At 38.4% G+C, this 12,115-nt stretch overlaps 1 protein-coding gene across 1 annotated transcript; it reads right to left on the reverse strand.

Annotated features, from left to right (window-relative positions):
* Positions 1 to 262: 262 nt before the first annotated feature.
* On the reverse strand, positions 263 to 4,770 carry vipb (vasoactive intestinal peptide b). The gene is made up of 7 exons (XM_014170677.2): positions 4,536 to 4,770; positions 4,247 to 4,356; positions 3,704 to 3,802; positions 3,094 to 3,198; positions 1,434 to 1,565; positions 1,189 to 1,294; positions 263 to 907 (listed from the first exon to the last, which is right to left on the reverse strand). Exons 1-7 carry the CDS (start codon positions 4,539 to 4,541, stop codon positions 899 to 901), a joined length of 567 nt encoding a protein of 188 aa, XP_014026152.1. The 5' UTR covers positions 4,542 to 4,770; the 3' UTR covers positions 263 to 898.
* Between the last annotated feature and the right edge of the window lie 7,345 nt (positions 4,771 to 12,115).

Here is a 12,115-nt window from a genome sequence, read left to right on the forward strand (position 1 = left end):
ACACTTGTGTTCTGTTTGGTCGCCAGAATTGAAATAAGAGCAAATGATAAAACCAGGGCCCTAGGGGGACCTGATGCTAGATCAACACTCCTAGTCTGAGACCTGTTACCAGTGGCGAGCGGTGACAGAAATCCTCACGCAGGCAAGTCAAATGAGTTCGATGCAGCCAGGTTATAATAACCTTTAACATTGTTATTACCAGGAAATCCCATGGGGTTGCGGTTTGGGGGAAAAATCCAAAGGAAGCAGAAAGGGGTGAATATTGACAGTCTTAAACTTACATTTTATTGACACAAAAACAAACATCCACATTATTATTATTTTTCTTTAAACAACAATAGACTATTCTGATGTTACCATATAATAAATGAATCAGCAGTGTCACCTACTAAGAGTTTTAGTCTGTATCATTTTCAAACTACTCTCCTTAACTTCTTTCTGTGCTCAAGTTGATTGGGTTGCTGAAATTTCTTAACACAACCATCTCCGTTATTATATCAATGTATTAGGAATGTCTATAGTTTCACACATTGCAACACTGACAAGTAAATACATAATACTGGATACATAAATAAAATATAATGCATAACACATTATTTGGCATGTATACTATATATTATAATACTGGTGAATGCATTTAAACAACATTGCAAATCTCCAGAGTACTGGCAAAAGATTATGCTTTACGGTCATATAATTTAGGATGCGTTGAGTTTGCAATACTCCCATGAAGATGTATCCGTGTTTTGTGATTATCACTCAGCTACACAGCTATTTCATGAAATGTACCACGAGGCAAAATAACGATTTAAAACAAAAATTACATGACATGACATATAATAATGGTCAAATATAATTTTGTCTGGCTTTGCCATTTGTTCACTTTAGTAGATATTCCTTAGAGGGTCTGAAAAAAAGAACAGAAATGTTGCATCATAATATAAAAACACAATAGCATGATGTGTATATGATGTCAGCCTGTCTCCCTGTGTCAGAAAAATCACAGAGAAATTGGGGACCATATCAACTGAGTATAATATTATTAATAATTAATGAATATTTAAAGTACATCAACTGAGGCTAATATACAGTATCTTAAAATACCAATAACTCACAATTGTTTTGTTAGAAATTAGCATAAAAACTCATGAAACTAGCATGCTAATATCCAAGCAGGACCTACTGTACCAATGAAAGACTATTGAGGAGTTCATGAATTGAGATGTCATCATTGGTTTTCTGTGAGGAAGGCTCGCTCCCAGTGGATAATTCTGGAATAGTCGGTTCCTCCAAGCTAGAATTCAAAAATTCAATTTGTTTTGAAGAACAAATTAGTTTTAATAGACATTGGACATACATTCAGGCTTTATACACTGTTTAAATGATATTGTCCAGTCTTTTATGTTAAAAACTAGGCCTGTCCTGGTTCCTACCTCCTCTTGTTTGACAGCGCTGATTTCAAGTATTTCTTGATGGCCATCTGTTTTCCGTAGCGGCTGTAGTTGTCTGTAAACACCGCATCTGAGTGGTGTTTTACTGGCAACTGGTCCTCAATGAGGTCATTACTACAGATGAAAATATAATTAGTCAACAAAATATTATTACAATAACATCTGCTCAAAGCAAGTTTTACTTGTTCACTAGTTTACATATTGTCGTACCATGATATACAGGACCTTATGAATTGTTGAAACATTTATACTATGGCATTATTGAATACTAGTTTCTGATTGACTTGAAGAGCATTATAGAGTGTGCATTATTTCTCAGTAATGCACGACAATAACGAACGGCTATGAAGTAGTTTCAGCAAACACACATTAGTCGTTCTTTTTACCTGTTTGCTAAACAAAAACATTAGCTAAGAATTCTACTCGTTTCTGGTCGGCTTGAAGGACATTTTAGGGTATGCATTATTTCTTGGAGGGTGCACTAATAATTCAGATGGAACTGTTAACAGGCATTTGCCGCAGATTATGGTCTGTGCTGTAACTTTAGCTGATAGAATGTTGCCAAGTGGCGAAACCAACATTCTTACGTGTTCCATCTTTCAGCTGATCTTTCAAGCCAAATTGAAAACATTATTGGCATTGTTGAATTCCATTTTTATAAATAGTTAGCTAGCTAATATTAAGGAGGACAAGTGGTTTGGTTAGTCACCAAGTCTATTTCTTCTGTTACTACACTTTACTGTAGCTGTAGTAGTAAACTTCCTAGCAACTTCAGTGAATTTTGAACACATTTCTACCGACAAATTTGTGTGTGTGTGTGTGTGTGTGTGTGTGTGTGTGTTAAATTATAATCGGAGTATGGTCAAGATAATCAACTCTGGGCTCTGTGTTCTCTGAAAATATGCAACCATGAGGAAGTTTGGTGCCACTTCTGACCGGGCAGTACGGACCTGCACAGGGCATTGTTTCAGGGATCTCTGCCATATTCATGGCGATTCCAATCCATAGGGACTCAAAATGTTCAGTTTAAGGGGAACTGCAACTTGGGCATTACCACAAGGACCAACCGAGGGTCACTACACAGGAATACTTTTCCCCAAAGGCCCTTCTGATTGACTACTGGGAGATTTGAGGCAGCACTAGATGGGATAATTTTGGGGAAAACCATGGCAGACAGGGAATCTTTGACATTAATATAACATTGAGTTACTACCCATTGTAACATTCTTTAATCCAAATAATGTTGCAGTAATAAGAGAAATGTGGCAATATAAGTGAGATATAACTTGTCAAACATAGTACCTCACATACTACTAAGGCCTCATGAACACATTTGACGAGTCAGTCAAGCCAAATTGTAGTGGTATTACATCGGTAGAGTGATTCAATCGCCAGGATGAACTGGCAGGATTGCAAATGCGACATTGTTGTGATAAACTTCTATGAACTTCTCAGCTGTAAAACTTAAATTCATACCATGGGTGTTTATTTCAGTCAACCTACCTTAGAGCTGCCCCGGCGTTCCTATTTGAAATTGAACGTACTGATTGACTACATAGTGAATGTTAAAAATAGAGGTATAGACCAAGATAAATTAAAGTCCCTCAGACCACAATTTATGGTTACCATATGAAAGTTGTACCTGATTCGCTTTGAAATCAAGGATTCAAGGTAGTCCTTGGCCGAAAGCTGACCTAAAAGTTTGCTGTAGCCACTCGTGAAGAGACCATCTGCGTGTCTTGTTGGTCTAAAAAAAAGATTAATAAAATGCTTTCACTAGATTCAGGACAAATTCTGTTAAGTGTCAATAGTTACATCAATTAACTTTTGATTGTTGCAGACAGGATGTCAAGAGCAGATTATTCAGCAAAATGTCATAGTCACAAAGTATTAATTGCTGGTGACAGGCACTTCAGAACGTTCGACATTAAATGCTAAGAACTTTAGCCTCATCAGGTGGTATCCACTATTTAGTATGCAAAAGTTAAACTGTGGGAACCTGAATATGTTGGTGGACTCTGATGTGAGGTCAATGTTGCCTTATTATTATCATTGGCTAACAACACATTTTATTTTTTATTGTAATACAGACTTGGCCCATCAGAAAACAGATATCAACAGATACCTGTATGGCAGACGTGCATTAATATCCATAGGAGGAACCAATTTCATTAGATTCTGTGCTGAGAAACAGAAGTGAAGGACTGATTTCATCACAAACCATTTTGTAACTAAGTGAATGTGACCCTTACCTTGCAATTATATCATAGAGAAGTTTAAGGGTTTCCATGTCATTTATTGACAGACTCTGCTCCCAGTCACCCTTTCCATCTGTCTCAACAGTCCCTGACCTATAGAAAGGAAGCAATAAGTGAGTCCATCGTCACATCAAATTCAATATACATAATTTCCCAATTACATTATTAATTCATTTCTCAATTGCTACATAGTCGAATTCACCAAATGTTTAATGTGATAACATTTTTCTTTTGAGTTTCTTCTTAAAAGTTAAAAGTTCCCTTCAGGATGGCAGAGATGGATGGCAGAGATGAATCTAAACATACAGTATATTTAATACGCACCAACCATTTCCAATCAGAATCATTTAGCTAGACCAGAATAATTTAAACATTGTTTTAGTACAGACAGTCAGATAGCTTCTTTATGATAACCATGTAACCATATAGTAAATGTGTCTGTATTTATCAGCGACTGTAACAAGATGCTTTTCATGTCAGCTTTCTTTAAATGATCAGTATGAGTATCTCAGAACAGAAGTCAGAACAAAATCATACCTGACTGAGTATGCGGCAACAGCAGGTAGACTCATGGTCCTGGTACACAGCATACTGCATAGTGCCATCAAAAAAAGTCGATGAAAGCTGTTCGTCTGTGCCATAACGCTCTGCACATGCAGAGACAGAATAATAGCATTGTATTTTTCTCCTTCTTGATCACCATTGAGACAATTACTTTATCATTGCTGTTAAGCTTAACATTTTAACTAAATTAAATTAAAATACGCCGTCTTGTATTTCCTTAAGTAAATCAGGTTGTATATATTGCCCAATGCAATAGACTCACATGCATCAACAATCACCGTGGGTCGGCTGAGTTGCTGTCCACCGTGCTGAAAGAAAAGTTTCTGTATTATTCAAGCCGTGGTTTGGATCTGGTAAAATGAACCACCACCTTTCACTGACTCTGTATCTATTATTTCCTTGCTTTCTAAGTATGGAACGCAATCACAGTAGTGACGATACGTCATCATAGCAATTCCCAATGCGCTCGTCACAGGCTTATTAAGAACGGACAGTCCGGACTTCGTAGTTGGCCCTGACATCACTAGCCAAAAAGGTCAGATTACTACAGAAGGCAGGGCTAAATGTGATATGATGATGATGGCCCTTCTGATATTAGTATTGTCAAAATTCATTCTGTTTAATTGTCTTCACAATTTTCCATAATGGAGCCCACTGGGCACACACTGACTGAATCAATGTTCTTTCCACATAATTTCAATGAAATGATGTTGAACCAACGTGGAATAGACATTGTCTGTGCCCAGTGGGAGGCTTATTGTTGCACTGAGTGTACAAAACATTAGGAACACCTTCCTACTATTGCGTTACACCCGCTTTTGCCCTCAGAACAGCCTCAATTTGTCGGTGCATGGACTCTACAAGATGTCGAAAGCATTCCACAGGGATGCTGGCCCATGTTGACTCCAATGCTTCCCAAAGTTGTGTCAAGTTGGCTGGATGACGTTTGGGTGGTGGACCATTCTTGATAAACACGGGAAACTCAGACAGAGAGGGATACAGTTCAATCATTGTCCAAAAATGGACGGATTGTGGTTAAAAAAGCAGACAAAGGTGGCTCTACAGTAGTATGGGGTAAAGACAGAAGTCTACCATCAATTAGACAATGATGAATTCTACCAATCTCTTACCTTCAACCCTACAGAGGACCTAAAAACTGAATTGAAAGGGATCCTCACACAAGCTAAGGAGAATGGCTACATTTCAGACAATGAGTTCAAATTTCTTTTCAATGGCAGTCCGGCATATGGCTTCTTTTTATCTTCTTCCAAAAGTCCACAAGAATCTTGAAAACCCCCCAGACAGACCAGTCATTAGTGGTAATGAAAGTCTGAAAGAACCCATCTCTAAGTACATTGATTACTTCATTAAGCTTTTTCTGCCATCACTCCCAGCCTATCTTCAAGATACCACAGATGTTTTGAACAAAATCCGAATTGAACAATATAGGTACAGCTTCCTTTTTAGTCACCAAGGATGTGGAGTCTCCACCATTGAACATGATCAAGGATTGGCATTTCTTGAGTACCCGGCCTGAGACTGAGATGCCTCCTACAGAATTCATTGTCTCACTGACGAATGGACTCTTAATAATAACATCTTTGTCTTTCAGGACCGTATTTTTAAACAAGTCAAAGGATGTGCCATGGGAGCTTGCTACAGCCCTTTCTACGCTGGTTTGTACTTGGGTAAATGGGAAAAGGACTTCATTTTGGATCATTCTAATAATCAGTTCTTTGAACGGATTATGTGGTGGGGACGCAATATATTGATGATGTTTGCCTGTTCTGGTCTGGCTCAGAAGATGAACTTATTTCCTTCCATCAATACCTTAACAGAATTAACCCTAACATCAAGCTAACTATGGAGTACAGCAAGGATAACATTAATTTTTTGGACCTTGAAATCAGTAAAAAGGACAAAGGTTGTTTGTACACATCAATCTTTAGGAAGCCTACAGATGAGAATACCATTCTGAGGGCAGACAGCTTTCACCCCAAAAGGCTAAAAGAAAACATTCCATATGGCCAATTCCAAAAAGTACGCAGAATTTGCGATCAGGAAACAGACTACAGTATCAAATCTGCTGAATTGGAGAATTGCTTCTTGAATCGGGGCTACAGTGCTGAGGTCCTGAAAGATGCAGTTATAAGGGTCGGACGACTTGACAGAGAACTTGTTGTGATTAAGAGTGCCTCTTGATACATCCAAGAGAGTGTACTTTGTTATAAAACTAGTACTGTATTTGTAATTTTTATTTTCCACTGAAATGATTCTAACCTTGATGACTGCTATGGTGTGTGGTCATCCACACCCCCTCCCAAAATGGCTGCTGTGCCATTTCTTCCCCATGCATTACTTGACATAGATCCAGAAAAACTAGATGTGTAAATCTAGTAAGTCCAGAACTTTAAAAGATGTCCTACCCTAAATGACAAATTAGTCCACAGCTATTTTCCTGCTGACTCTCAAAAAAATTGGCTAGACCATAAACGCAAGGGCTCTTAAATGCAACCAATGCAACCATTGCAGAAATATTGCAAAGAAAAAGTATTTTGTTTCTAAAATGGAGTATCACGTCGAGCATTTCATTAACTATAAAACCACTCATGTCATCTACAGATTGGAATGTCCACAGCGCAAGGTGTTCTACATTGGACAGACAAAGAGACGCCTTCAAGACCGCTTAGCGGAACACAAGTACGCCATACGGGTAGGCAATGAAGACCACCCCATGGCAAGGCACTAGAAGTCCTTACACCATGGCCTCCCTGCAAGCTATAGGTATTGATCATGTTCCGGCCTCAATTAGAAAAGGGGACTGTCTTAAATAGCTAAACCAAAGGGAAAGTTTTTGGATTTACAAACTACAGGCCACTAAGTACCCTGGTTTAACCCCTGGTCGGGCTCATCCAGCAAAAAATCCTATCTCCATTAGCATAACAAAAGGTAATATATTTTTTTTTTTAAATATAGGACTATGTTATATAGCTTTATAGATACACCTCTCCTGAATCGAACCACGTTGTCCGATTTCAAAAAGGCTTTACAGCAAAAGCAAAACATTAGATTATGTTAGAGGAGTATATCGTAAAAGTAGCCACATAGCCATTTTCCGACCATCCACATGCATCACAAATAACCAAAAAACAGCTAAATGCAGCACTAACCTTTTACAAACTTCATCAGATGACACTCCTAGGTCATCATGTTACACAATACATGCATTCTTTTGTTCGATAAAGTTCATATTTATATATAAAAACAGCATTTTACATCGGCGCGTAACGTTGACTAACTATTTTCCCTCAAATGCATCCGGTGAAACAGCGCTACAATTTACTAAATTACTATTCGAAAACATTTTTAAAATGTAATATTGTCATTCTAAGATTTATAGATGAATATCTCTTGAAAGCACCTGTAATGCCAGATTTAAAAATAACTTTACTGGGTAATCACACTTTGCGATAAAAGGGGATGCGATACTCAGAAAATAGGCTAGCAATACAGGTCAGCGCCATCTTGGAACAATCGCATATCAAATCTAGTCTTGTATGCTATTGTCAATAATCCCTTACCTTTGGTTGTCTTCATCAGAAAGCACTTCCAGGAATCCCAGGTCCACAACAAATGTATTTTCGTTCGAAAAAATTAATTCTTTATGTCTTCTTGTTAGCGCGTTCTGAAGGCTGCTCCAAAACTTCCGTCGTGCGCGGGACACCTCTTTCGAAAAAATGCATATTTTTTTTATTTAGGTTCGTTCAAACATGTCAAACGTTGTATAACATAAATCTTTAGGGCCTTTTTCAACCAGAGCTCCAATAAGATTCAAGGGGGATGATTGCATTGTCTTTCAAGGGGCGCCGGCGTCATAATGGTGATGGCCCTCCTCATGTGACCACTTTCCAATGCGTCTCATTCATTCAGTTTTCACAGTAGAAGGCTCAAATCACTTTGTAAAGACTGGGGACATCTAGTGGAAGCAATAGGAAGTGCTCAATGAACCATTGCTCACTGTGTGAATTACAGGCAAAGTGGTGAAGTTGAGTCCGCAATTCAGAATTCCACATCCTGTTACGATCGGTCTCGGGGTTTTGACTGCCATATGAGTTCTGTTATACTCACAGACACCATTCAAACAGTTTTAGAAACTTTAGGGTGTTTTCTATCCACAAGCATTAATTATATGCATATCCTAGCTTCTGAGTTTGAGTAGGAGGCCGTTTAAAATGGGCACAAATTTTTTTCAAAAATCGCTGGAGCGCCCCCTATCCTAGGCGAACGTCAAGAGGTTAAATGAAGACATGGATTTCTCACCTTTCCTGTAGGGTCGTGATAGGTCAATTTTCTGTCATCTAGTGGACATTTTGCTCTATTTCCCTCAGCTATGTTTAGACTGTTGTTGTCCATGTTTGCTGTGTTCTACTGTACTATGGAATAGATTGCTTTCCTATTCTTGGCACTTTGCCCAGTCATATTTAAGGTTAGAACTACCTTTCTAGGTGTTCTGATACTTCTAGCTTGGAGTTAAATTTTTTGATAACACATCTACAGTATTTCACTTTTTAATGTGTATAGTATTGCTTACTAGGTGTTGTCCAATCAATGTTGTAACCACTCACTCTTCAAATTAGGGATGATTGGATAAAGCTGTTCAAAAGAGGACATTGTACTATAATTTCTTTGTAATCCCTGACTAAGGCCATGCAGCCGAAACGCGTCGGATTTTTTAAACTTTGTTTCCATTGAACATGCCATACAAATAAAGGCATTTTAATTAATTATATTAAAAGTGCCTTGGTCCTCCTTTCTTTTTGATGACCAATTTACCCCTTTTACCAAAGAGCACCTTCTGTCTACCAAAATCTACTATTGTGTACCTTAGCAGCGCTTCCCTTCCTCCTCTTTTTTTCTACAAACACGGGAAACTGTTGAGCATGAAAAACCCAGCAGGGTTGCAGTTCTTGACACACTCAAACCGGTGCACCTGGCACCTACTACCATACCCCATTCAAAGGCACTTAAATATTTTGTCTTGCCCATTCATCCTCTGAATGGCACACATACATAATCCATGTCTCAGTTGTCTCAAGGCATAAAAATCCTTCTTTAACCCATCTCCTCCCCTTCATCTTCACTGATTAAAGTGGATTTAACAAGTTACATCAATAAAGGATCATATCTTTCACCTGGATTCAACTGGTCAGTCTGTCATGGAAAGCAGGTGTTCCTAATGTGTTGTACACTCAGTGTATGTTCAAAAAGACAAAACAGCCTGTTTTTGGTCTTAGTCAGCACAACTAATTAAATATGATTTATTCGCATTCCCAGCAATGCTTTAGTACCACAATTGACATTTAAGTGGATCATAGCACAATAATTATTATGCTACAGAAAGACAGAATCCCAGAGCACACAAGTCATCAGGTCCAATCATATTACAGAACTCAAGACAGCAAATCCAATTCTATTTCACATTTCCCTTTTGTGGACAGAGTTCCCAGATGTACAAATGACTGTTTGGGTGCACATCTCCAGTTGCTGTATCTCTGGTTTAGGTGAACAGCTGTTTAGATTAGACTGGTGGTCAGACTTTCTTACCTTTTAAACATTAGCAAATGATTGACAGTCAGGAGAGAAGTGACAGGCTTTGGTTTACATGACAGTTTATCTCAGGTTCATGCTGCCCAACTGTTCCAAAGGGAATTATCAAAAAGTAAACAACATTTTTTATAAATAATTTCCTTTACAAAACAAATCACACTAATTATGTGAGGGCTGTGTCAACCAGACCTGGTTTCAAACACTATATAAGTGAAATAATTTGAAATACTTGAGCTTGCCTAGTGCAGCATTGAATACCATGTCATCCCTTGTCCATAGACCGCTTACAGGGTAAGGAATTTAATATTTCATTTTGTCATTTGGATGAATTATCCCTTTAAATACATTTTTACTCATATGAGCACTCCAGGCCCTTGCCTATGAAAAGCCAAAAGGTTTGAAGATCACCCATCACATCCTATATACAGAATGTTTTGGATGGCAGGGCCAAGCTAAATTTGTCACAGTGTGATGGCAGAAGTTGATTCATAGTGACATCAGGAGTTGATTCATAGGGACAGTATAAGCAGAATCACCCTGCAAAATGCCATCTGTTATGTGCCCACCAGGAGATAGAGAAGGTTAAAAGCCACAGAATGCCACCCCTCACAACCTGCCAACACATTGATTTTCTGTCAGAATGACTGAAATCCCGGGCAACCATACTGTCACAATACATATGATGTATGCATTTGTAGACCAACTTAGAAAATGTAGAATGGTTACATTATCCATAATGCTCATTGACCGGACGTTCCAAATTACCATGGCAATTATTCATCACAATAGTAAACCGTGGCAATTTTGCATCACAATAGTAATTATATTTATATTGTGTTGCCATCATTTTTAAATTAAGCAATAGAAGACAGTTCAGCAGTCATAGATGGGATCATGGGATCATTAATCCACTGTGATTTTACTCGCAGAGACTTTTATGGTCACACAAAGTGCCACCTGTAAATTCAAAATGAGTAGCTTAATTATTTTATTAAATTAACCACTCTCACATATTTTCAAGCTTTTATTTAGACAGATTATACATTGAAGAGGAGAGAAAGTTGGATTGAACCTCGGTCTATGGTGAGAAAGTTGGAAGTCGTATATTTGTTGAGTTAGCACTCAGCCACAGCTCAGCACGGCCAATAACCACTTTCGGAACCAAATACTTTTTCAAGATTGCACACATAGGGTGACGTTTTGCGTGCACAATTGGCAGTGAGCACAATAATCATAACATTTTAAATAAACGGGATGTTGCGAATAGCTTTTTAGCAGCATGAATTTGTGCTTTGAGTTTATGGTTCTGTGATGGTTGCAGTCTGCAAAGATGAAATTGCATTGAATCGAATTAATCAGGTCCATTGATTTAGTGCCCATAGAGTGGGGTGCAGCTAGTGTATTTTGAATTTTTTTGCCCCTTTTTCTCCCCAATTTCGTGGTATCCAATTGTTAGTAGTTCCTTAACTACAAATTAGTTCCTTAATAACCTCCCTGAGCAAGGTGGGATGTTTGCGTCCCACCTAGTCAACAGCCAGTGTATAAATTACTCACGATAAACGTTCACAAAAAGCATAACAATTATTTTAAGAATTATAGATACAGAACTCCTCTATGCACTCGATATGTCCGATTTTAAAATAGCTTTTCGGTGAAAGCACATTTTGCAATATTCTCAGTAGATTCTCAGCCATCACGGCTAGCCATTTAGACACCGACCAAGTTTAGCCCTGATCAAACTCCGATTTACTATTACAAAAGTTTCATTACCTTTGTTGTCTTCGTCAGAATGCACTCCCAGGACTGCTACTTCAATAACAAATGTTGGTTTGGTCCAAAATAATCCATCGTTATATCCGAATAGCGGCGTTTTGTTCGTGCGTTCCAGACACTATCCGAAATGGTAAATCAGGGTCGAGAGCATGGCGCAATTCGTGACAAAAGATTTCTAAATATTCCATTACCGTACTTCGAAGCATGTCAACCGATGTTTAAAATCCATTTTTATGCCATTTTTCTCGTAAAAAAGTGATAATATTCCGACCGGGAATCTCCATTTAGCTAAACAGAGGAAAGTAAACAAAGCTTTCGGTCGACGCGGGCACGAGCCTGAGTCTCACAGTACTGTAACCAGCCACTACCCAAACGCGCTACTTTGTTTCAACCAGAGCCTGCAAAGCCACGATTCAGCATTTTGCCGCCTTCTGAGAGTCCATGTGAGCCGTAGAAAGTGTC

Source organism: Salmo salar, chromosome ssa02, assembly GCF_905237065.1.
Source record: "Salmo salar chromosome ssa02, Ssal_v3.1, whole genome shotgun sequence".
In the NCBI taxonomy this organism is placed as follows: Eukaryota; Metazoa; Chordata; class Actinopteri; order Salmoniformes; family Salmonidae; genus Salmo; species Salmo salar.

Bases quoted from the DNA above. Each gene is read 5' to 3' on its own strand.
- vipb (XM_014170677.2), bottom strand. The intron at 3,803-4,246 runs GTATGATTTTGT...TCCTTTCTATAG, and splicing joins GTTGCCGCATACTCAGTCAG to GTCAGGGACTGTTGAGACAG. The intron at 3,199-3,703 runs GTAAGGGTCACA...TCTTTTTTTTAG, and splicing joins CTCTATGATATAATTGCAAG to ACCAACAAGACACGCAGATG.